This window comes from Balaenoptera ricei, chromosome 9 (genome assembly GCF_028023285.1).
Source record: "Balaenoptera ricei isolate mBalRic1 chromosome 9, mBalRic1.hap2, whole genome shotgun sequence".
NCBI lineage: Eukaryota > Metazoa > Chordata > Mammalia > Artiodactyla > Balaenopteridae > Balaenoptera > Balaenoptera ricei.
The window spans coordinates 96,220,275-96,246,168 of NC_082647.1; the positions used below are offsets into that span (position 1 = coordinate 96,220,275).

The following is a 25,894-nucleotide window of genomic DNA, read 5'->3' on the forward strand; positions in this document are numbered from 1 at the left end:
TAACACAGGATTAAGATGACCATAAAACAGTAAAATATACATTTAATGGTGAAAAAACTATACTGAGGATAATGAATATGAAGACACATTATAAATATACGTATTATGTGTATAATTGTGTCATTAAATGAAAATAGGAAAATAAAACAACTATAATTTTAACTAAAGACTTAAAAGTATCCCTTTTAAAATGTGATAAAGCGGGAACTGAATAATTACAGAGTTAAATAATTAGAAAGATTGACTAACTGGAGATTGGTGGTAAGTCCACAGTATACTAAGGGAAACACAATTTTTGAGTGTGTCCAGCTGAGTCACAAGTATGAACAAAGGTAAATTAAAATTTCTATACATTGTCAAATCTTAATGTAATAAAACAAAAAATAAAGCCAGAAATGAAATATAGCCACACACAGGCATTTAAAATATTCAATGCCTGAGTTAGAAAGTCTAGAAAACATGACAAGAATATATTTTAAATTATGAATTTATGACAAAAAATTGTATACTGCTAGCACATTGTATAGAAGATGTTTTCCTTTACTGTGAAAGAAAAAACAAAACGAAAAAGTCTTTATCAGGGTAATAAGCCAAAAAAATAGGAAACAAAAATAAATATACTAATAGATATAAACAAGGTAAATATCAAATAAACACAATCATAGTTTATTCTAATCTGGACTCTTTGGCTGGGACTTTGTAATTATTTAAAGTCTTTTCTACAGAAATGTTAACTGAAGTACATGTGCATATCATTCTGCTGAGCAAGGAAAATAATTATTTCATAAATGAATATAAGTTGAGTGTAATAATGAATGCATTTATCTTTATAAAGTCACCTAATCAGAATACATTCATTCATTATGTACTTTTATGTGTCATGTTCCTAATTTTAGTAAGTGCTTTATTCACTCATCCCACCACAGTGCTCCATTTTCTGCTAAGCTTTTTCGTGAAACAAATTGTCATTCTTGATTCTTATGCCAGTGATTTTAATAAGAGACTCATTCAGGGCCACATTTTTAGCTTCAATGAAATATTTGTGGAACATCATTAACTACTTTACTCAGTGCCATAGTCTGTTAACAAAGATGAATTGGCCATCATCCCTAGCCTTAGAAAATTTATAATCTGATACTGAACTAACTGGGTCCTTCTGTCAACACAGAAATAACCAAATTTTAGAGTTGACTCTTCAAGTCATGAATGAATTTTGTGTTTGGTATGTTACTATGGTACAAATTCTGTTTAACATCAAAAATCACTTACGGCTTCCCTGGTGGTGCAGTGGTTAAAAATCCGCCTGCCAATGCAGGGGACACGGGTTCAATCCCTGGTCCGGGAAGATCCCACATGCTGCGGAGCAACTAAGCCTGTGCGCCACAACTACTGAGCCTGAGCTCTAGAGCCCACAAGCCACAACTACTGAGCCCACCTGCCACAACTACTGAAGCCTGTGCTCCTAGAGCCCGTGCTCCGCAACAAGAGAAGCCACGACAATGAGAAGCCCGTGCACTGCAACGAAGAGTAGCCCCCGCTCACCGCAACTACAGAAAGCCCATGCACAGCAACGAAGACCCAACACAGACAAAAATTAATTAATTAATTAATTAATTTAAAAAAATCATTTAATCACATTCACAGTCCTTCAGCCTGTGAATGCTCTAAATAAAAATCACGTAAGCTCTTGTATTACACAGAAAAAAGTAGAGTTCACCTTCCATTCATTTAGATTCTCCACTAACAGCTGTCTGTCCATTGCCAGACTGTGCTAATAAGCCTAACATAACCCAGCCATTCAGAATTAGGAATTTTTCAGTCATAGGTGACAGAAACCCAGATTCACGCTGGACTAAGTAGGGGAGTGGGTTGGCGTGAGGAGGTGAGGAATTTGTGTAACTGAAAGGATTAGGCATGGCTGCTCTAAAGTTGTTCATTTCTGGCTTTACTCGTAGGCGGGCTCTGGTAAGTATGGCCATGGGTGGCTCCAGGCTTCCATGGTCCATGAGCTGGCTCAGAAGGACACTGCCGCTTCCCTGACAGCTTCAGCAGAAATGCCAAGATGGCCTCTCCCATGTCATCCCTGAACAATCCCTAGTAGCCATGCCCAGTCCCCTATTAATAGACATTTAGGTTGTTTTTAATGTTTTGCTAATTACCCACAGCACTGTTTTCCTGTAGGGCAGAAAGAATAATACTAATTCTACCTAAAATAATACTGTAAAAAAATGACATTTTAATTCTCTTAACTCATATATTTTCTAGGTTTACAACAACTCTCAATCTGTGTCTAGAAAAACATGAGCACTTAAAGAAGGTAGCCATTAGGGGAATGTAAATCAAAACCACAATGGGATGCCACTTCATACAAACTAGGATGGCTATAATAAAAAAGACATAGTAACATTTATTAGCATGACGTGGAGAAATCTGAACCCTCAGTCACCGCTGATGGGAATGTAAAATGGTACAGTTGCAGTGGAAATAGCCTGGCAGTTCCTCAAAAGGTTAAACACAGATTTACTATATGATCCTGCAATTCTACTCCTAGGTATATATCCAAGAGAAATGAAAACATATGTTTGTGCAGAAACTGTACACAAATGTTCATAGCAGTATTATTCATAAAAGTGGAAACAACCCAAATGTCCATCAACTAATGAATGGGTAAATATAATGGAATATCATTTGGCAATAAAAATAAATGAAATACTGATACATATTACAACATCGTTGAACCTTGAAAACATTATACTAAGTGAAAGAAGCTACTCACAAAGAACCATAGGTTGTATGAATCCATTTATGTGAAGTGTCCAGAACAGGCAGGTCTAGAGACAGAAAGGAGATTCGTGTTTGCCTAGGAACAAGGTGGGGGTGGGGTGGGGAACCACTAGGAGGGGATTGGGAGATGATGGCAAAGAGTGTGGGATTTCTTTGTGGGGTAATGAAAACGTTCTAAAATTGACTGTGGTGACAGATGCACAACTCTGAATGTACTAAAAGCCACCGAACTGTATATTTTTAAAATTAATTTATTTATTTATGGCTGTGTTGGGTCTTCACTGCTGTGCACAGGCTCTCTCTAGTTGTGGCGAGCGGGGGCTTCTCATTGCGGTTGCTTCCGTTGTTGCAGAGCATGAGCTCTAGGCATGCCAGCTTCAGTAGTTGTGGCACATGGGCTCAGTAGTTGTGGCTCGTGGGCTCTAGAGCGCAGGCTCAGTAGTTGTGGCGCACGGGCTTGGTTGCTCCGCGGTAATGTGGGATCTTCCTGGACCAGGGCTCAAACCTGTGTCCCCTGCGTTGGCAGGTGGATTCTCATCCACTGCTCCACCAGGGAAGTCCCCAAACTGTATACTTTAAATGGGTGAATTGTATGGTACATGAGTTACATCTCAAGCTGTTAAAAAAAAAAAAGTATCTTAAACATGTTAACATATTTTTGCTTTCAGTTCTTTCTACAACTTCAACAGGCAGCATTGGAAGTCTTTGCAGAGAATAACACTCTCAGTAAATTGCAGCTGGGACAACTGGCCTCTATGGAGAGCTCTGTCTTTGATGACATGATTAACCTGTTAGAGCGTTTAAAGCATGACATGCTGACCCGGCAAGTAGACCATGTTTTTAGAGAAGTTAAAGATGCTGCAAAATTGTATAAAAAAGAAAGGTAAGTCCTCTGTACTTTCTTGTAAGTCAGCTCTCAACTCCAGTTTGATAGAAGTTACAAGGTAACATGCAGTCAGATTTCCAAAGTGTCTAGATAGCACAGAGCTTGGCCTTTTGCACTCCAAACTTTTAACTGTTTCTAAAATATATTAAGACATTCTTAATCAGAATAAACTGATCATAACTTAACCTTCAGATGTGTCTGTAAGTCCAGCGAGGTGGTGTCTGATATGGGGTTGAATGCCTAGCCTGTCACCCACTGACAAAGCAAGGTGCTGCTGTAGTACCTGTTCATGCCTGTGCTATAGTTTGGCCCACTCTCATGATTCCTGTGACATCTGTTACCTCCCACACGGTGAGCTCGTTGAGCACAGGCAATGTCTGTCCTAGCAGTCCTGTCACACAGAGGACTTGTTATCAGTTTGGAAGTGTTACTAGTCCGTTGTTTTGCTGAAAATTAGAGTGTAAAATTAGCTGATGTCTTAAATGTAAATGCATTTTACATTTTAACTGTTTTATATCAGTAAGTCATATTAAAATTGGGGATTTAAAAAATCTATCATCCTCATTAAGTAAAGAGTATTTCATTGAGAACTAAAATATAAACATAGGTACAGGGAATTCCCTGACAGTCCAGTGGTTAGGACTAAGCACTTTCACTGCCAGGGCCTGGGTTCAGTCCCTGGTCAGGGAACTAAGATCCCACAAGCCGTGTGGCGTGGCCAAAAAATAAAATTAAATAAATAAACAAACAAACATAAGTACCTTTATTTTCTGAGAGAGCTTTTAATGTTGGGCTGTACATTTTTTCTTATCCAAAATGCCCCAGGACAGTGCACTTCCCCACATTTAAAATGATTTGTTAAATCTTTAAAAATACAGAGAGATGAAAAATTTCATAATAAAAATTAATGTGCTCCAGGCAGTGCTGTTTCTGTTTTTTTCCAGGTGGCTGTCCCTGCCATCGCAGTCAGAGCAGGCCGTGATGTCCCTGTCCAGTTCGGCTTGCCCCTTACTGCTTACTTTACGAGACCGTTTACTGCAGCTGGAGCAGCAGCTGTGCTTCTCCTTGTTTAAAATCTTCTGGCAAATGCTTGTAGAGAAGCTGGACATATACATCTACCAAGAAGTAAGTAAGAGTAGACTATTTTGGGCTGTGATGACAGAGGCAACTGCTATATGAATTGTCCTTTTTTTCAGATAATTCTTGCCAATCACTTCAATGAAGGAGGAGCGGCTCAGCTGCACTTCGATATGACTCGGAATCTTTTCCCTTTGTTTTCCCACTATTGCAAGAGGCCAGAAAATTATTTTAAACAGTAAGTGCAGTATTTAACAATTAATTTTGATGTATCAAATTGTTAGAGGAAGTTGATTCGTTTTTTAACAGCTTTAGGGTTCCAGTGATGTTAAATATATATTGCATCAGTTAACAGATTAAAGTATTCATTATGTACCAATAATACAAGATGTGATCCATGACCCCAAAAACTTGAACAGAACTGGATATAAATGATATGTTGGGCTTTGTTTTCTAATATTTGATGTAATGCTCCTATGTGCTTATTACTGGGAAATAAATAGAAAATGAAAGCAAATGCAGTTCTGCCATATTCAATAAATAGAAGAAATTTGAAATATATTTAGTACTGAATAACAGGCCAGGCCTGAAGAAAATTTGTTTTCTTAAACATTTGATATTAATTTTGGTTCTAAGTATAATTATAAATGGATGTAAGAGAATTCTTACAAGTATTTTTAGAAATTGTTGATGTAAAATTTAAATTATTTAGGTTTTTGAGATTATTAAGTATTCCTTTTAAACATATAAAATGAAAGTATTTTGCTCATTTCAGTAAGATATCTATTTCTGCATTTTTTGTTTTAGTATTCTACCTTTCTGCTTTTATTTTGTCCCTTAATATTCTCTTTTCCTGTATCCTAATGTACCTAAAGTCTTAGCTACATTTAATAGACTGTTACTATCAAGTATCACATTTTGGGAAATAATGGATACGTACTGAAAACAATGATCCTCTTACCTTATAGTAATCTAATGAAATATAAACTCTGCACATATACAGTCAAAACATGTTAAAAGAGCCAAATAGCTGATCCATAAATAGTTTTTTTTTTTTTTAATTTTTTTTTTTTTATTTTTGGCTGTGTTGGGTCTTCGTTTCTGTGTGAGGGCTTTCTCTAGTTGTGGCAAGCGGGGGCCACTCTTCATCGCGGTGCGTGGGCCTCTCACTATCGCGGCCTCTCCTGTTGCGGAGCACAGGCTCCAGACGCGCAGGCTCAGTAGTTGTGGCTCACGGGCTCAGTTGCTCCGCGGCATGTGGGATCTTCCCAGACCAGGGCTCGAACCCGTGTCCCCTGCATTGGCAGGCAGATTCTCAACCACTGAGCCACCAGGGAAGCCCCCATAAATAGTTTTTATAAACTATAAATGATATGATCTAGCAGTGCAGGGTAGTTGTTTAGTGTTTCAAAATGAAATTGTTACAGGGTAATATGGGATGATATAGATAATGGAGATCTCATTTACCTCCTGCTTTTTTTTTTTTTTTTTTAACAGTGTAAAAGAAGCCTGTATTGTTTTGAATTTGAACACTGGTTCTGCCCTACTTCTGCGAGATGTCCTGCAGTCAACTTCAGGGCAACCTCCTGCCACAGCGGCATTAAATGAAGTCGGAATTTATAAACTGGCTCAACAAGATGTTGAGATTCTACTTAATTTGAGGACAAGCTGGCCTAACACTGGAAAATAAAGTGTCTTTTTTCCTTTTGGGGTTTTTTGTTTTTTGTTTGTTTGTTTGTTTTTCTTAATAAAGAAGAAGCCAGAGCCAGTTGGATTTCAAGTTATATGATGAAGTTCTGAATTAATGAAACTGAACAACTGTAAACTGTATAGAATCATTTATTATCTTGGACTTACAGTGTTATTAAAATGCTGACCATATTTCCTGAGTCCTCTTGTTCCTAAGAAAAAAAAAAACAAAAAGCTCAGAAGCCATGAAAACTCAGAGTAATTCCATTTACAAATATAAATGATGAATATGTCTGTTGAATAAAATACAAGAGCAGATAATAAATTATAATCAACTTTTAATTTTCTTTGCCAATTCAGGGAGACTGTTGTAGATAATCTAACATAACCAATAAACTTTTAAAAATCACTTTAAAATGTATGTTTAACTCTATGACATAAATCACAGCAAGATCCTTTTTGACCCACCTCCTAGAGAAAGGGAAATAAAAACAAAAATAAACAAATGGGACCTAATGAAACTTAAAAGCTTTTGCACAGCAAAGGAAACCATAAACAAGACAAAAAGACAACCCTCAGAATGGGAGAAAATATTTGCAAACGGAGCAACTGACAAAGGATTAATCTTCAAAGTATACAAGCAGCTCATGCAGCTCAATATCAAAAAAAACAAACAACCCAATCCAAAAATGGGCAGAAGACCTAAATAGACATTCCTCCAAGGAAGACATACAGATTGCCAACAAACACATGAAAGGATGCTCAACATCACTAATCATTAGAGAAATGCAAATCAAAATTACAATGAGGTATCACCTCACACCAGTCAGAATGGCCATCATCAAAAAATCTACAAACAATAAATGCTGGAGAGGGTGTGGAGAAAAGGGAACCCTCTTGCACTGTTGGTGGAAATGTAAATTGATACAGCCACTATGGAGAACAGTATGGAGGTTCCTTAAAAAACTAAAAATAGAACTACCATACGATCCAGCAATCCCACTACTGGGCATATACCCTGAGAAAACCATAATTCAAAAAGAGTCATGTACCACAATGTTCACTGCAGCTCTATTTACAATAGCCAGGACATGGAAGCAACCTAAGTGTCCATCGATAGATGAATGGACAGAGAAGATGTGGCACATATATACAATGGAATATTACTCAGCCATAAAAAGAAACAAAATTGAGTTATTTGTAGTCAGGTGGATGGACCTAGAGTCTGTCACACAGAGTGAAGTAAGTCAGAAAGGGAAAAACAAATACCATATGCTAACACACATGTATGGAATCTAAAAATTAAAAAAATGGTTCTGAAGAACCTAGGGACAGGACAGGAATAAAGACACAGACATAGAGAATGGACTTGAGGACACGGGGAGGGGGAAGGGTAAGCTGGGACGAAGTGAGAGAGTGGCATGGACATATATACACGACCAAATGTAAAATAGATAGCTAGTGGGAAGCAGCCGCATAGCACAGGGAGATCAGCTCGGTGCTTTGTGACCACCTAGAGGGGTGGGATAGGGAGGGTGGAAGGGAGATGCAAGAGGGAGGGGATATGGGGATATATATATATACGTATAGCTGATTCACTTTGTTATACAGCAGAAACTAACACACCATTGTAAACCAATTATACTCTAGTAAAGATGTTTAAAAAAAAAATAAAAAATAAAATAAAATGTACGTTTATAATTGAAGTTCCTGTATCTAGTTTGAAAATTCACTATATTTCCCGTAAGAAAACATATTATGAGATAGTGACTGAAATAGGATTGCTCTCATTTTCTACAAATGTCTTTCCATTCAGAATACTTCCTAGTTCATTCCATGTGAGAGTGGGCAAACTTTGCTTTGTGGATGAAACATTTCAGCTAGAGCACTGTGCTACCATCATTCTCTGGGGTAGGTAATGTAATTAAACATTTTTTGTTGAATATTTATATAACTAATGATGAGATGAGAATCTTAAACTTTCTTTTTTCTTCTAACTTCTCCTTGGCCTTGGATTATGTTAAATAAAACTTAAACAAACTGAGCTAGATTAGCTAGAGGCTTCCAGAACTATCAAGTTTTATTCCCTTGGTTGTGTGTTGTTTTTTTTTTTCTGACTTAGCATTTAGTTAGTACTTTTCATGCTGTAATACCTCAAATCCGAAATTGTCAGGCTGGCATGCAGCCTGTACTATTGATAAACATTTACGAAATCATTTTTAGGAAGTATTTTGAGAGAAATTTTATTACTCTATATACAGAGATTTTCCAACTAGTATATTGAGCTTAAAGCTTTTCTGTTAGTTCTTCTAGCAGATCGGGGCTTCCCTACCTCATTCTTTGAGAATTGCTGGGGTTTCCCATTGAGAAAAGAAAGAAGCCGCCTCTGGATCCTCCTAACCCCAGCATCCTCTCCCTCCCCTCCCCCCAGGCTTAGAGAGTACTGTCAGCCCTGCCTGTCCTCACTTGCTAGTCAGTCAGCTGAAGGTTTCAGGGGAATGAAATGTTTCTATCAGAAGGTAGGAACCTTTGTTTTAAAATGTATTAATTGTCCTTCAAAATCATGCCACGTTATTTAAATATTAGTCACTTAAAAATAAACTTACACTTCACGCATGAATTTTTCACATGTTATTCCATGTCCATCATCTTTTAAAACTTCATCTGCAGTACACAGACCCAGGGTTTTTAGGGCTATAAGAATAAGAAGAAAGGAAAATTTACAAAGTGAGAATTAGTTTCAGCTAGGGAAATTTACAGAATGACCACAAATTATTACCTCAATTTGTAGGAGATACTGACCTTCTTTATACTGTATAAATGATATGGATCCTTTATTCGAGGAGTCCAGCATCTGAAACATGGCTGCAATGTTAGAGTCATCCATAAAGAAAGGGAAAGCCACGCCTGATACTTTGGCAATTCTCAGCCGTTCCAATATAGATATTAAATACTCTCTTGGTTTTTCTGTAAAAGAATAGTTCCAATTCTTTCTGATATGAAATTAAAGTATGTCACAAATGGAAATAGTCATGTAACAATTATTAAATACCTATATTTGAAGTACTGTACTAGGCACTGGGAATATAGGCCTTGCTTGCAGGAAAGGCAAGACATTAAACAATTAAATAATTATATACAAAAGTGCTCTACTCCGGATGACTGAATAAAAATGTCCAGAGATTGGATCTGCGCATTTTTCAAAAAAGCTCCTCAGGTGACTCTTAATTTATAGACAGAGTTGAAAACCCTCAAAATGGAACAACATGATGCAGGAGAAAAGGCCAGCTAAAAGAAGGAAAAAGTAGATTTTAAAAAACAAACACTTAGATTAATACAGTCCTCCAATTAGGAAGCATTAATGTTCATTCCTAACATAAGGGCAGTATTTTGGATAAACAGTCTATCTTTCATCTAAACAATGTGAAAAATGAAACATCAAGATCAATCCACTTTTCAGAAATAATGCAGGTTAGTTATAATAAAAGAAGCCAAAAGAAGTAAAAACAGTATAGCTTAGATGATGAATGCTCCATCTTCTCCATCACTGTATTTCAATCCTAGGATTTACGTGTGTGTGTGTGTGTGTGTGTGTGTGTGTGTGTGTATTTTAAAAGTCTTTTAAAAACTCTGTCACTGAGAATTTCATACATATAATAAAAGTAGACAGAAAAGTATAATGAACTCATCACCAACTTCAACTGTTCAATTTTGTGGCTGGTCTTATTTCACCATGATCCCACCTAGGTCCCCTCTTCCTGTATTATTCTGAAGTAAATCACAGCAATCACATTTCATTACTGAATGTTTCAGTGTGCATCTCTAAAAGATAAGGACCCCTTTTTCTCTTTTTTGTTGAGTTATAACTGACATAAAATTGTGTAAGTTTAAGGTGTGCAATATGTTGGTTTGGTACCTTTATACGGCAGTATGATTGCCACTGCAGTGCTAGCTAATAGTTCTATCGCATCACATAATGATCATGGCTTTTTTGCGGTGGGAATAATTAAGATCTAGTCTCTTAGCAAGTTTCATGTTTACAATACAGCATTGTTCTCTGTAATCACTATGCTGTGCAACAGATCTCCAGGACTTAGTTATCTACTAGTTGCAAGTTTGTATCCTTAAACAACATCTTTCCCACCCCGCATCTCCCAGCCTGTGGTAACCACCATTCTACTCTGTTTTTAGGAGTTTGGCTTTTTTAGATTCCACATGTAAGTGATATCACACAGTATTTGTCTTTCTCTCTTTGACTTATTTCACTTGGCACCATGTCCTCAAGGTCCACCCATGACAGCTGTTCTAACAGGTGTAACTTGATATCTCATTGTGGTTTTAATTTGCATTCCCCTGATGATTTGTGATATAGAGCATCTTTTCATGTACCTGTTGCCATTTAGATGTCTTCTTAGGAAAAATATTTAGTTCCTCTGCCCATTTTTAATCAAATTGTTTTTTTGTCATTGAGTTATATGGGTTCTTCATTTATTTTGGATATTAGCCCCTTATCATATATATGATTTGCAAATATTTTTTTCCCATTCCATAGACTGCCTTTTCATTTTGTTGATTGTTTCTTTTGCTGTGCAGAAGTTTTTAAGTTTAATTTAGTCTTACTTGTTGATATTTGCTTTTGTTGTTTGTGCTTTTGGGGTCATATCCAAAAATCATTGACAAGACCATTGTCAAGGAGCTTCTTCCCTGTGTTTTCTTCTAGGAATTTCACAGTATCAGGTCTTATGTTTAAGTCTTTAATCCATTTCGAGTTAATTTTTGTGAATGGTGTTACACAGGGGTCCAGTTTTCTTTTTCTGCATGTGGTTATTCAGTCTTCCCAACACGATTTGTTGAAGAGGGGACTCCTTTTTCTTTTTCATGTTACCACAATACTGTTATCGTGATACAATTTACACATCTAACAAAATTCTTAATATTCTCAAATAGCCAGGCATTATTCAAATTTCCAGTTGTCTCACAAATGTCATAAATTGTAAACACTCTTTAAAAATCAGTAATCAGGGCTTCCCTGGTGGCGCAGTGGTTGAGAATCTGCCTGCCAATGCAGGGGACGCGGGTTCGAGCCCTGGTCTGGGAAGATCCCACATGCCGCGGAGCAACTAGGCCCGTGAGCCACAACTACTGAGCCTGCGCGTCTGGAGCCTGTGCTCCGCAACAAGAGGGCCGCGATAGTGAGAGGCCCGCGCACCGCGATGAAGAGTGGCCCCCGCTTGCCACAACTAGAGAAAGCCCTCGCACAGAAACGAAGACCCAACAAAGCCATACATACATACATACATACATAAAAAGAATGTAAGCAGAGAAGAATAGCATTAAAAATAAATAAATAAAAATCAGTAATCAGAGTCCACACACTGTGATAGGTTATGTTTTTAAGTCTCTCTTAATCATATAGGTTTCTCCTCCGTGTATTTCACTCCTTGGAATTTATGTGTTGAAACTAGAAGTAGGCAGACTTTTAATCTAATATAGTGCCATTTTGTGCAACTTTTAATACATTATAGCAGCAAACAGGTTACTAAGGCAATCACATCATGTATGTAGTCTTCTGTCATTTCTTTCTGAACTGTATAACAAAATTAGAAGGAGAAAAACGTCCAAGTTTGATTTCAACTCACTACATTTCTTTTTAAGGCTAGAATACGTAAATAATGCTAATGGAACTTGGTATGTTACTTTGATGAAGATTTGTTGCTGTATATCCTTCAGACTACATGAGGTGCCATAATGTCTATATTTGGAATCTATAATTTATACTCCACCTGCTTCTAAAAATGTTTTGAAAATGCTTACAACATAAGTATATATAATAAAGATATAAATTTTTTAAAACATGAAGGGAAGAGCCAAATGGCACTAACCACTTAAGTTACATAAATGTCAGCTGATAATGACCATCAGTTCTTCAAGGGAGACAAACTTCAAGTTCAAAGTTGTAATACTAATAGCTAGTATTTATTGAGCCCTTACTATGTGCCTGGTACTATGATAAACATTTTCCTTGGCTTACTTGATTTTCTCCTCACAACAGTCACTTGCTCAAGGCCACACAGCCAGTATGAACCCAGTCAGTGTGCTTCCACAGCTCCCAGATTCTACCACACTCAGCTAACTCAAACACGGGAAGCACCTGCGACACCCAAACCTAGTCAGTCATGACAGTCTCTCCGGAGTCTTTCTCCTCAGTAGCTCTCAAAGTCATCTGATCCCCACCACTGCCACAGCAGTAGTTCTCACCTGGGTGACTACAACTGCCTCCTTAAAAAAACTTCTGATTTCTTTAAAGTCATCCCCTAAAAATATATACTCCCTCCTTCCACAGCATAGAATTGCCACTGGGAAGGGCTGCCCAGCCAGGGGCTATATTTCCCAATATACCCTCGAAAAGGCCAGATTTTCCTACCAAATGACTTCAGATTATGTCAAATTCGGCTGTTAAATGAGTTATGTTTCAGGGCTTCGAGAATTTAGGGGTCAAGGATGTGGGACTGTGGACGTGTTCTCACAACAGTAATAGCCCAACCACGCTGTGAAGTCTTATTTTCCATAACTCCCTTACAATTCCAAGGTTTTCAAACTGAGATACATATCATAATGCCAGGAGCTTTGCAAAGCCCCAAGATAAAGATAGTGTTTCTTCCTGAGCATCAATCATACAATAGTGACTAATATGGAACATGTTAAGAAATGGATATACAGGGACTTCCCTGGTGGCAAAATGGTTAAGAATCCGCCTGCCAATGCAGGGGACATGGGTTTGAGCCCTGGTCCAGGAAGATCCCACATGCCATGGAGCAACTAAGCCCGTGAGCCACAACTACTGAGCCTGCGCTCTAGAGCCCATGCTCTAGAGCCCATGAGCCACAACTACTGAGCCCGTGTGCCACAGCTACTGAAGCCAGCGTGCCTAGAGCCTGTGCTCCGCAACAAGAGAAGCCACTGCGATGAGAAGCCCGTGCACCGCAACCAACAGTAGCCCCTGCTCACCGCAAATAGAGAAAGCCCACGCGCAGCAACGAAGACCCAACACAGCCAAACAAAAAAACAAAAACAAAAACAAACCCTTTAAAAAATAAGTAAATAAATAAAAGAAAAGCTACTTAAAAAAAAAAAAAGAAATGGATATACGGTAGTTCCCCCTTATCCATGGAGAATACATTCCAAGACCCTCTGTAATGCCTGAAACCACATGATAAAGTTTAATTTATAAATTAGGCATAGTAAGAAATTAACAACTAATAATAAAATCAATTATAATGATCTACCATAATAAAAGTATTATATGAATGTGATCTCTCTCAAAATATCTTACTGTACAAATTTAATGCCTTTTCCATCTTAACTCAGCACTTATGCACTGTGGCTGTAACCTTTGCAGTCTGAACCACATCAGCAAAACTCAAATGAATTTCTTTTCCTTCTTCACAATTTCACAATTTCATAGGCTCTGGAGCCTGCGGGCCACAACTAGAGAGAGAAAACCCACACGCCACAACGAGAGAGAAGCCCACGTGCCACAATGAAGATCCCGCGTGCCACAACTAAGACCCATCGCAGCCAAAAATAAATAAATAAATGATAAATAAAATCTTTAAAAAAAAGAAATGGTGAACAAAGGTTTTTCTTTACCTTTAACGTAATCTGCCTAGGAAACAAAAATGTACATCTTGGGCTTTCCTGGTGGCGCAGTTGTTAAGGATCTGCCTGCCAATGCAGGGGACATGGGTTCAAGCCCTGGTCTGGGAAGATCCCATGTGCCGTGGAGCAACTAAGCCTGTGCACCACAACTACTGAGCCTGCGCTCTAGAGCCCGTGAGCCACAACTACTGAGCCCGTGTGCCACAACTACTGAAGCCCGCAGGCCTAGAGCCTATGCTCGGCAACAAGAGAAGCCACTGCAATGAGAAGCCCACGCACCACAATGAAGAGTAGCCCCCGCTTGCCGCAACTAGAGAAAGCCTGTACACAGCAACGAAGACCCAATGCAGCCAAAAATAAATAAAAGATGTCCGTGTTATGAAAATAATTTACTGTGCTTCACGTTGTCATTATTAGGTCTTTGACTACGTAGGAAAAAAAAACCTGACTCTTATCGAATTAAAAGAGCTAATTTTTGTTTGGTTTTTTACAACTACATAACTTTCTGTATTTGCCTTTGAAATCTTTTGTCACTTTGGTTGAATGGATAACTAAGTATTGTTTCACAGTGACCTGTGATTCTATTTGATCACATATTTTAAATGTTTCGACATTTTAAACAAACTTCCCAAATCAAATTCTGAATGAAGCTAAAAGAGAAATGTTAATTTACCTAGGCTTATTTGATATATTAGACTGCATGGGAAACATAGTCAAATAAAAAGCAATATTTAACCTTCTTAGGTCATATTTATAAGGGATATATATCATTAAAATAATTAATTCAGAAATTATATGAAATTCTTAAAAATCTATATCCTGGCATAATGTCAGTCATAATTCCAGCTATTATCTTAAAACATTATATATCATAAAAGTAACCAAATTTCCTTGTCAACTGCATCATTTTTGGTGTGTATATGTGAACACTTACCAGATCTTTAACCATGACTATTTTTAAGTCTTTTGCCACTCAAAGACAGTTGTTTTACTGTGATGCTTTTGCAAAAATGTGCCTAAAAGGTGCTTCATCTTTAAGAAGATTCATGGAAAACTCTGAAAAGTAAAGGTTTCTGATAATTATAAGATCATATTATTGAACTGGGTAAGAATTTCTAGAACTCTAGTGGAAAACTGATTCATTAAGCTGCCTACCAAGAACAAGCAAAATAAGAATTAATTATGTAAGACTGAATGAACCGATGATGATTTTAATTTTTATGATTTAATTTAAAACATTGCTGGTTCTTTAATGTTTTGTTTTCCAGATTTAAAGACGCCTCTTTTCTCCTCTCTTTTAAGCTATCTATAACTTATTGCAATTTGGTTAAGTATATATTTGCAACAAAGGTTGAAACATTTATCTTTTTCTCCCTACCTGATTCCTCTAGAATTTTGAAACTCTTACTAAATATTCTTATTTTTCATGACAATATATATATTTGCACAGTGGAAACAATGGACAAGTCCTTGGCTTGGCTTCTTAGCCTAAAGAGACTTCAAAGGTCTAAACTGAGATTCCTTATGAAAAGTTCCAGCAAAGCAGATTTAAAAGAGCCCATATAAGCCTCTTAGATAACCTCATCTACCAGAGGGCAGACAGCAGAATTAAGAAGAACTACAATCCTGCAGCCTGTGGAACAAAAACCACATTCACAGAAAGATACACAAGATGAAAAGGCAGAGGGCTATGTACCAGATGAAGGAACAAGATAAAACCCCAGAAAAACAACTAAATGAAGTGGAGATAGGCAACCTTCCAGAAAAAGAATTCAGAATAATGATAGTGAAGATGATCCAGGACCTCGGAAAACCAATGGAGGCAAAGATTGAGAAGATGCAAGAAATGTTCAACAGACATCTAGAAGAATTAAAGAACAACCAAACAGAGATGAACAATACAATAACCGAAATGAAAACTACACTAGAAGGAATCAATAGCAGAATAACTGAGGCAGAAGAACGGATAAGTGACCTGGAAGACAAAATGGTGGAATTCACTGCTGTGGAACAGAATAAAGAAAAAAGAATGAAAAGAAATGAAGACAGCCTAAGAGACCTCTAGGACAACATTAAATGCAACAACATTCACATTATAGGGGTCCCAGAAGGAGAAGAGAGAGAGAAAGGACCCGAGAAAATATTTGAAGAGATTATAGTCGAAAACTTCCCTTACATGGGAAAGGAAATAGCCAACCAAGTTCAGGAAGCGCAGAGAGTTCCATACAGGATAAACCCAAGGAGAAACATGCCGAGACACATGGTAATCAAATTGGCAAAAAGTAAAGACAAAGAAAAATTATTGAAAGCAGCAAGGGAAAAACGACAAATAACATACAAGGGAACTCCCATAAGGTTAACAGCTGATTTCTCAGCAGAAACTCTACAAGCCAGAAGGGAGTGGCATGATATACTTAAAGTGATGAAAGGGAAGAACCTACAACCGAGATTACTCTACCCGGCAAGGATCTCATTTAGATTTGATGGAGAAATCAAAAGCTTTACAGACAAGCAAAAGCTAAGAGAATTCAGCACCACCAAACCAGCTCTACAACAAATGCTAAAGGAACTTCTCTAAGTGGGAAACACAAGAGAAGAAAAGGACCTACAAAAACAAACCCAAAACAATTAAGGAAATGATAATAGGAACATACATGTCGATAATTACCTTAAACGTGAATGGATTAAATGCTCCAACCAAAAGACACAGGCTCGCTGAATGGATACAAAAACAAGCCCCATATATATGCTGTCTACAAGAGACCCACTTCAGACCTAGGGACACATACAGACTGAAAGTGAGGGGATGGAAAAAGATATTCCATGCAAATGGAAATCAAAAGAAAGCTGGAGTGGCAATACTCATATCAGATTAAATAGACTTTAAAATAAAGAATATTACAAGAGACAAGGAAGGACACTACATAATGATCAAGGGATCTGTCCAAGAAGAAGAGATAACAATTATAAATATATATGCACCCAACATAGGAGCACCTCAATACATAAGGCAACTGCTAACAGCTCTAAAAGAGGAAATCGACAGTAACACAATAAAAGTGGGGGACTTTAACACCTCACTTACACCAAAGGACAGATCATCCAAAATGAAAATAAATAAGGAAACAGAAGCTTTTAATGACACAATAGACCAGATTTACTTAATATTTATAGGACATTCCATCCAAAAACAGCAGATTACACTTTCTTCTCAAGTGCGCATGGAACATTCTCCAGGATAGATCACATCTTGGGTCACAAATCAAGCCTCAGTAAATTTAAGAAAATTTAAATCATATCAAGTTTCTTTTCTGACCACAATGCTATGAGATTAGAAATCAATTACAGGGAAGAAAACGTAAAAAACACAAACACATGGAGGCTAAACAATACGTTACTAAATAACCAAGAGACCACTGAAGAAATCAAAGAGGAAATCAAAAAATTGATTTTTTGATCAATCAATTAGATTGATCAAATGACAGACATTTGAGACAAATGTCAATGAAAACACGACGATCCAAAACCTATGGGATGCAGCAAAAGCGGTTCTACGAGGGAAGTTTATAGCTATACAAGCCTACCTCAAGAAACAAGAAAAATCTCAAATAATCTAATCTTACAGCTAAAGGAACTAGAAAAAGAAGAACAAACAAAACCCAGTTAGCAGAAGGAAAGAAATCATAAAGATCAGAGCAGAAATAAATGAAATAGAAACAAAGAAAACAATAACAAAGATCAATAAAACTAAAAGCTGGTTCTTTGAGAAGATAAACAAAATTAACCATTAGCCAGACTAAGCAAGAAAAAGAGGGAGAGGACTCAAATCAATAAAATCAGAAATGAAAAAGGAGAAGTTACAACAGACACTGCAGAAATACAAAGCATCCTAAGAGACTACTACAAGCAACTCGATGCCAATAAAATGGACAACCTGGAAGAAATGGACAAATTCTTAGAAAGGTATAACCTTCCAAGACTGAACCAGGAAGAAATAGAAAATATGAACAGACCAATCACAAGTAATGAAATTGAAACTGTGATTAAAAATCTTCCAACAGGGCTTCCCTGGTGGCGCAGCGGTTGAGAATCTGCCTGCCAATGCAGTGGACACGGGTTCGAGCCCTGGTCCGGGAAGATCCCACATGCCATGGAGCAACTGGGCCCGTGAGCCACAATTACTGAGGCTGCGCGTCTGGACCCTGTGCTCCGCAACAAGAGAGGCCGCGATAGTGAGAGGCCCGCGCACCGCGATGAAGAATGGCCCCCGCTTGCCGCAACTGGAGGAAGCCCTCGCACAGAAACGAAGACCCAACACAGCCATAAGTAAGTAAATAAATAAATAAATAAATAAATCTTCCAACAAACAAAAGTCCAGGACCAGATGGCTTCACAGGTGAATTCTATCAAACATTTAGAGAAGAGCTAACACCCATCCTTCTCAAACTCTTCTAAAAAATTGCAGAGGAAGGAACACTCCCAAACTCATTCTATGAGGCCACCATCACCCTGATACCAAAACCAGACAAAGATACTACAAAAAAAGAAAATTACAGACCAATATCACTGATGAATATAGATGCAAAAATCCTCAACAAAATACTAGCAAACAGAATCCAACAACACATTAAAAAGATCATACACCACGGTCAAGTGGGATTTATCCCAGGGATGCAAGGATTCTTCAATATACGCAAATCAATCAATGTGATACACCATATTAACAAATAGAAGAATAAAAACCATATGATCATCTCAATAGATGCAGAAAAAGCTTTTGACAAAATTCAACACCCATTTATGATAAAAACTCCCCAGAAAGTGGGCATAGAGGGAAACTACCTCAACATAATAAAGGCCATATATGACAAACCCACAGCAAACATCATTCTCAATGGTGAAAAACTGAAAGCATTTCCTCTAAGATCAGGAACGAGACAAGAATGTCCACTCTCACCACTATTATTCAACATAGTTTTGGAAGTCCTAGCCATGGCAATCAGAGAAGAAAAAGAAACAAAAGGAATACAAATTGGAAAAGAAGAAGTAAAACTGCCACTGTTTGCAGATGACATGATACTATACGTAGAGAATCCTAAAGATGCCACCAGGAAACTACTAGAGCTAATCAATGAATATGGTAAAGTTGCAGGATACAAAATTAATGCACGGAATTCTCTTGCATTCCTATATACTAATGATGAAAAATCTGAAAGAGAAATTAAGGAAACACTCCCATTTACCACTGCAACAAAAAGAATAAAATACCTAGGAATAAACCTACCTAGGGAGACAAAAGACCTGTATGCAGAAAACTATAAGACACTGATGAAAAAAATTAAAGATGATACCAACAGATGGAGAGATATACCATGTTCTTGGATTGGAAGAATCAATATTGTGAAAATGACTATACTACCCAAAGCAATCTACAGATTCAATGCAATCCCTATCAAATTACCAATGGCATTTTTTTATGGAACTAGAGGAAAAAAATCTTAAAATCTGTATGGAGACACAAAAGACCCCAAATAGCCAAAGCAGTCTTGAGGGAAAAAAATGGAGCTGGAGGAATCAGACTCCCTGACTTCAGACTATACTACAAAGCTACAGTAATCAAGACAATATGGTACTGGCACAAAAACAGAAACATAGATCAGTGGAACAAGATAGAAAGCCCAGAGATAAACCCACACACCTGTGGTCAACTAACCTATGACAAAGGAGGCAAGGATATACAATGGAGAAAAGACAGCCTCTTCAATAAGTGGTGCTGGGAAAACTGGACAGCTACATGTAAAGGAATGAAATTAGAACACTCCCTAGCACCATACACAAAAATAAACTCAAAATGGATTCAAGACCTAAATGTAAGACTGGACACTATAAAACTCTTAGAGGAAAACATAGGAAGAACACTCTTTGACATAAATCACAGCAAAATCTTTTTTGATCCACCTCCTAGCGTAATGGAAATAAAAACAAAAATAAACAAATGGGACCTAATGAAACTTAAAAGCTTTTGCACAGCAAAGGAAACCATAAACAAGACGAAAAGACAACCCTCAGAATGGGAGAAAATATTTGCAAACGAATCAATGGACAAAGGATTAATCCCCAAAATATATAAACAGCTCATGCAGCTCAATATTAAAAAAACAAACAACCCAATCCAAAAATGGGCATAAGACCTAAATAGACATTTCTCCAAAGAAGATATACAAATGGCCAAGAAGCACATGAAAAGCTGCTCCACATCACTAATTATTAGAGAAATGTAAATCAAAACTACAAGGAGGGGCTTCCCTGGTGGCACAGTGGTTGAGAATCTGCCTGCCAATGCAGGGGACATGGGTTTGAGCCCTGGTCTGGGAAGATTCCACATGCCGCGGAGCAACTAGGCCTGTGAGCCACAACTACTGAGCTTGTACGTATGGAGCCTGTGCTCCGCAACAAGAGAGGCCACGATAGTGAGAGGCCCACGCACCGTGATGAAGAGTGGCCCCCGCTTGCCACAACTAGAGAAAGCCCTCGCACAGAAACGAAGACCCAACACAGCCATAAATAAATAAAATAAATAAATAAATAAAAACTACAAGGAGGTATCACCTCACACCAATTAAAATGGACATCATCAGAAAATCTACAAACAACAAATGCTGGAGAGGGTGTGGAGAAAAGGGAACCCTCTTGCACTGTTGGTGGGAATGTAAATTGATACAGCCACTATGGAGAACAGCATGGAGATTCCTTAAAAAAATAAAAATAGAATTACCATATGATCCAGCAATCCCACTACTGGGCATATACCCAGAGAAAACCATAATTCAAAAAGACACATGCACTCCAATGTTCATTGCAGCACTATTTACAATAGCCAGGTCATGGAAGCAACCTAAATGCCCATTGACAGAAGAATGGATAAAGAAGATGTGGTACATATATACAATGGAATATTACTCAGCCATAAAAAGGAACGAAATTGGGTCATGTTTTGAGACGTGGATGGATCTAGAGACTGTCATACAGAGTGAAGTAAGTCAGAAAGAGAAAAACAAATATCATATATTAACGCATATATGTGGAAGCTAGAAAAATGGTACAGATGAACTGGTTTGCAGGGCAGAAATTGAGACACAGATGTAGAGAACAAACGTATGGACACCAAGGGGGGAAAGTGGCGGGGGGTGGGTGTGGTGGTGGGATGAATTGGGTGATTGGGATTGACATGTGTACATTGATGTGTATAAAATTGATGACTAATAAGAACCTGCTGTATAAAAAAATAAAATTCAGAAATTCAAAAAAAAAACTAAACTCATGTATTTCCTGGTTCAATCTGAAATAAAAATGTGTGGTTCAAGCATTCGAAATAGAAAAAAAAAAAGAGTCGATACAATCACTGTTCTTAATGCACTTATGCAAATAATCAGATCAAGTTTATTGAAACTAGACTTAATTTGCAAACACATTTCTCTTGGGCTTCCCTGGTGGCGCAGTGGTTGAGAATCTGCCTGCTAATGCAGGGGACACGGGTTCGAGCCCTGGTCTGGGAAGATCCCACATGCCGCAGAGCGATTGGGCCCGTGAGCCACAACCACTGAGCCTGCGCGTCTGGAGCCTGTGCCCCGCAACGGGAGGGGCCGCGATAGTGAAAGGCCCGCGCACCGCGATGAGGAGTGGCCCCCACTTGCCGCAACTAGAGAAAGCCTTCACACGAAAACTAAGAGACCCAACATAGCCATAAATAAATAAATAAATAAATAAAGTATTAAAGAAAAAAAAAAAAAAACACATTTCTCTTACTGATTATCCTTTATAACAGTCGGGATGATTATAGAAAGAAAAATTATGTTTTAGTAATACACCTTTGTAGATATCAGATTTTAGTACTGTTAACCCTCTTTGAGGTTTTGTTTTCTACCTGTACACTGGACTGGATCCTGAATTCTTCTAGTTTCTTCCAATATTTGACCAGAACTCTCCAAACTAATATTTCCAATTTTCTCCCACTCTTTTGACTCCAAGTTACTATGAGACTCAACTGCCCTTTTCCCAAAGCCATACAAGTTAAAGCTGGACAACTTGACAGAAACCTCAGAGAAATCACAACAGCTCATGAGTGGGCAATCTGCATGCTTGTTTTTACATGGCCACTCAGAAGCTTGCCAGACACATTCAAACTGCAAGCCAGGAAAATCCATTAGACTGTAACTGCCATCCTCATTCCACCATCTGGAGATGCTTCAAACTCAAATCTACAAATTTTCTCAAATGGCTGCTCTCCAAACTCAGAAACTGAATATAATTTGCTCAAACTATTAGCCTTTGTTTTTCTTTTGTTTCCCTAGAAATGCCTCTTGTTAAATTACCTGATTGCTCACAGCACACGGACACCTCATCTAGGTGGAAGCTCACCTGCAGCACGGTCTCCTAAAATACAACATCCTCCCTTCATTCTGTCTTGAGGAATCATGAGGATACCTGATTGCTAACACACCAGGTTGTGCCTATGTAAATAACCTTTAAAAGCTGAAACCTAATGGCACATTCATCCAAAAAAAATTGTCGGTTGACTTAGAAAGGTAAAACTTAAAAACTGCTGGTTATAACCCATCTGAGTTATTTAACTGGTTAAATCTTGGGTCCTGGGAATCTCTGCTCTGGACAATTTTTCAATCCTTGGTTATTATTTTCCTTATAGTTATCATATTAACCTCTCTAGTGTGTTGTATACTCTCGAGGGTTTTAAATAACTGTCTCCAGCCACTCGCATGCCAAATGGCATCCATCAGGATCACACAACTGGACGAAATCAACAATAACCATATAAAGAATTAAGATAGTGACCACACGGCTCTCCTGCCTAAGGACTCAACTAATGCAAACAGTGTATATGCGATTCTTCGGCCTGACTACATCAACAGTGGTAACCGGGAAAAATGCTATACTGGTTGCTCATACTCTCCGCCCACGGAGAGAATGACCAAAAGCAGGAGGGGGGGGGGAGGGGGGATTGTTCAAATCAAGACCAAATGGAAACCAGGCTTGAAAAATTCCCTGGGCAGACAAAACCAGTTAAGTTACACAAGCAAAGCTTAATTTAGCTTATTTTACAAGACTAACTTGACCTGGGTCATTTCTCGCTTCTGCCTCTGTAAATAAGCAAAATTTAAACTGTTTCCCAAGGTTGATATGAAGTAACCAATTCTCTATCATTTAAGAAGATGATAATATTATAAACAATTACTGGGAAGAATAAACAGTCACTATCTTCTCACCATATAAGCTGCTTTATAACAATATACCCCTGAGCCTCATTTCTTGTTTTGGTTTGAGTGCTCCTGGTTTTCAAACTATCTTTTTGGTGCGTGCACAATAATCTTTACTGATTACTACTTTGGTGAGTCATTGGTTTTACTTCTGCTATTTCTGAGGTTTTGACACACACACACACATATATATATGTCTGCATCTAACAGCAAAAGACTATTTTCACCACCACAGTACCAGAGACCAGCAAGAGATGGTAATTAGTCACTTTTTCAAAAAGCAGGTTTTTAAAAATTAGTTTGATAGCAACTTTTTCCCAGTGCATTAAAAAAGTGCCTTCCTTTGTACTTTGTTTTTTTGATTTTCTATTTATTTTTCATTGTTGCAGAGTTTTTTGCTGGTTTATCATTTTAAAACAACTAGAGAGGACTTGATCGCCTTATACAGGATCATATTAGTTGGGTGGCTTTTGGCAAAATTGGAATATTTGGTTTTTATATTTCCTTACCCAGAGGCTAATGGACAATTTGGGCATTTTGGACACTCCATATGAGACTAGTAAATTACAATTCTGCACCCTGGGGAGAAGCACATCGAGTCACTTTCACCTTAACATAACTTTTAAATTTACAGATCGCACAAAAATTATGAAATGATCCAAACTTTGTAAGGGGATCAGACATAGAAAAACAAGTCAGGAAAATCTATCTCCTCAAGAATATCCTTCCTTTTACCCTATCAGTTGTTTTTAACCAGCTTACAAACTCTTTGAGGGCAGGGATAACACTGGAAAGATCTGTGGCTTACCAGGCATAAGGATGATTTATACATTATTTACTTAATCTTCCCCACGTTGCCATGAGATCGGTATTATTATAATCCCCATTTTCCAGAAGAGGAGACCGAAGTTCAGGCTCTTGCCCACTATCACAAAGTAGTAAGGGGTGGAGCCAGGAGCCAGGAGCCAGGCTGCCGGACCCCGGAGCCTGTCTCCCACCGGCGAGAGCCCTCCACCGGCGAGAGTCCCGCCACACTCAGCTAGTGGCAGGCACAAAGAGGCCGTTCAATAAGTCTTGTTTAATTTGAAGGCCACAGCGTTAACTAGCAGTAGGAAGGCTCGAGTAGCCGAGAGGCAGGAGAGTGTATGCAGAGGGGCTGGGAGTGGTAGCCGGGAAGGAAGCTGGCCCCCCGGGACGCGGGCGGGGAGGGATGGCTACACCGGGAATTTCTGGGGACCGCTCGGTGTGGGACAGAAAGCCGAGTGGTAGGCAAGACACTTACCCGGCCGGAAAAAGAGGAGGGCGCTGGCAAGATAGGTCAGCAACTCCATAATCCGGTGTTTTTCCAAATAATTCCTGGCTTCGAGCTCCCTGCTGCTGTTGGCCTCCATCGCTCCGAATTGGGACGTTGCTAGGCGACCAGGCAGCGTCACGGCCGTTCGGCTCCGCCCCTTCCGCCCGACGCGGTTACGTGCTGCGCGCCCCACAGGCTGAGACCTGGGCACCAAATCCTGCACCTCATCGCGAAGGAGGCAGTCTGGGAGGTGTGGGGTGGGGCCTAGGCGGAGGCAGGAGGGAAACCCGTGCAGAGCCCCTTGCGGGCGGACGGCCCCGTCCGCTGTCTGGGCTGAGTGCTGGGCCTGATGGTCTTTTCCTGTTTCTGTCTCTAGCACCTAGCTCAGTACTTGTCGACCCAAGGTCTCATGTGGTAATAACACATGAGGATAGACTAATAACAGAAGGAACTTGTGTGAAAACGGGGGTGTCCAGTGGAGAGTCCTAAGCAGCATTTTTGGTGTGAGCAGCCTGCAGCACGGCGCTGGCGGCGGGTCAGGAACGGAGACCGTTTTCTCTACCAGATTGTGGGGTCGTGAAGTGCGTGGATCCTGAGCTCCTACATGTGTTTGCTGCTTAACTAGACCGTGTGGAGCTGGTCTTAATGAGTCAAAGACCACCTGACAGTAGTTTTGAGGGAGAGCCACTGAATAAGGTGGGACGCAGGTGGCCAGGAGGGCCTCTACTCAGCCATCGAAGTACCTGAGAAACTAAACTCTAGGCTGGGACTTCTGTCCTTGAGAGCCAGGCTCTGAGGTCTGTGCCCTTACTCCCCACCAGAGAGTTACCCCAGAACAGCCACTTCAAGAAGAGGAAGGACAAATGGCCAGTAAACATATGAAAATATTCTCAGTCTCTCCGGCAATCCTGTAAACAAAACTACAAGAAAATGCCATTTTACATCTACCAGACTGGTAAAAATTAGGAAGTTGAACAAATTAAACTGCTGGCAAGGATATAGGGCATCAAAACAGCCAGTGATGATGGGAGCTTTCCAAAGGAGAACATCCACCTTGGAAAACAATTTGGAATTATCTTGGTAGCATAAACGTGTTTCTACACCATGACTCAGAAATTCCACGCCTAGAGCAACTCTTGTACACCTGTACCAGGAGATATGTACAAGAATGTTCAGAGCAGCACTGTGCATGACAGAAAACACAGCAGCCCAAAGGTCATCAAAACTACAATG

At 38.9% G+C, this 25,894-nt stretch overlaps 2 protein-coding genes across 6 annotated transcripts in view; one reads left to right on the forward strand and one right to left on the reverse strand.

The window, feature by feature from the left end:
* RINT1 (RAD50 interactor 1) overlaps positions 1–6,819 on the forward strand; it is a 27,305-nt gene extending 20,486 nt beyond the window's left edge. Inside the window, exons 12-15 of one of the 3 annotated variants that reach the window (XM_059934140.1) lie at positions 3,453–3,667; positions 4,615–4,795; positions 4,867–4,985; positions 6,245–6,818. In XM_059934140.1, coding sequence (XP_059790123.1) covers positions 3,453–3,667; positions 4,615–4,795; positions 4,867–4,985; positions 6,245–6,437 — 708 coding nt within the window. In that variant the 3' untranslated portion in view covers positions 6,438–6,818. Of the gene's footprint in view, positions 1–3,452; positions 3,668–4,614; positions 4,796–4,866; positions 4,986–6,244 lie in introns of all 3 variants that reach the window. The other 2 variants (XM_059934139.1, XM_059934141.1) reach the window with 2 other exon arrangements.
* EFCAB10 (EF-hand calcium binding domain 10) lies at positions 3,022–24,793 on the reverse strand. Of its 3 annotated transcripts, none has more exons than XM_059934148.1 (5): positions 24,650–24,793; positions 9,239–9,403; positions 9,043–9,130; positions 6,605–6,648; positions 3,022–3,400 (listed from the first exon to the last, which is right to left on the reverse strand). In XM_059934148.1, exons 1-4 carry the CDS (start codon positions 24,756–24,758, stop codon positions 6,612–6,614), a joined length of 399 nt encoding a protein of 132 aa, XP_059790131.1. In that variant the 5' UTR covers positions 24,759–24,793; the 3' UTR covers positions 3,022–3,400; positions 6,605–6,611. The 3 variants fall into 3 exon arrangements, with proteins under 3 accessions (XP_059790131.1, XP_059790132.1, XP_059790130.1); XM_059934149.1 differs by lacking the exon at positions 3,022–3,400 and adding an exon at positions 4,423–4,952 and having other exon boundaries at positions 9,239–9,301; XM_059934147.1 differs by lacking the exon at positions 3,022–3,400 and adding an exon at positions 4,423–4,952.
* Positions 24,794–25,894: the final 1,101 nt, after the last annotated feature.

Excerpts from the sequence above, each read along its gene's own strand:
- EFCAB10 (XM_059934148.1), bottom strand. The coding sequence starts at position 24,758 with ATGGAGGCCAACAGCAGCAGGGAGCTCGAAGCCAGGAATTATTTGGAA. Across the intron at positions 9,131-9,238 it reads ATTTATACAGTATAAAGAAG|CCCTAAAAACCCTGGGTCTG; the intron begins GTCAGTATCTCC and ends TTATTCTTATAG. Across the intron at positions 6,649-9,042 it reads GAAAAATTCATGCGTGAAGT|GAACAAGAGGACTCAGGAAA; the intron begins GTAAGTTTATTT and ends TTTTTTTCTTAG.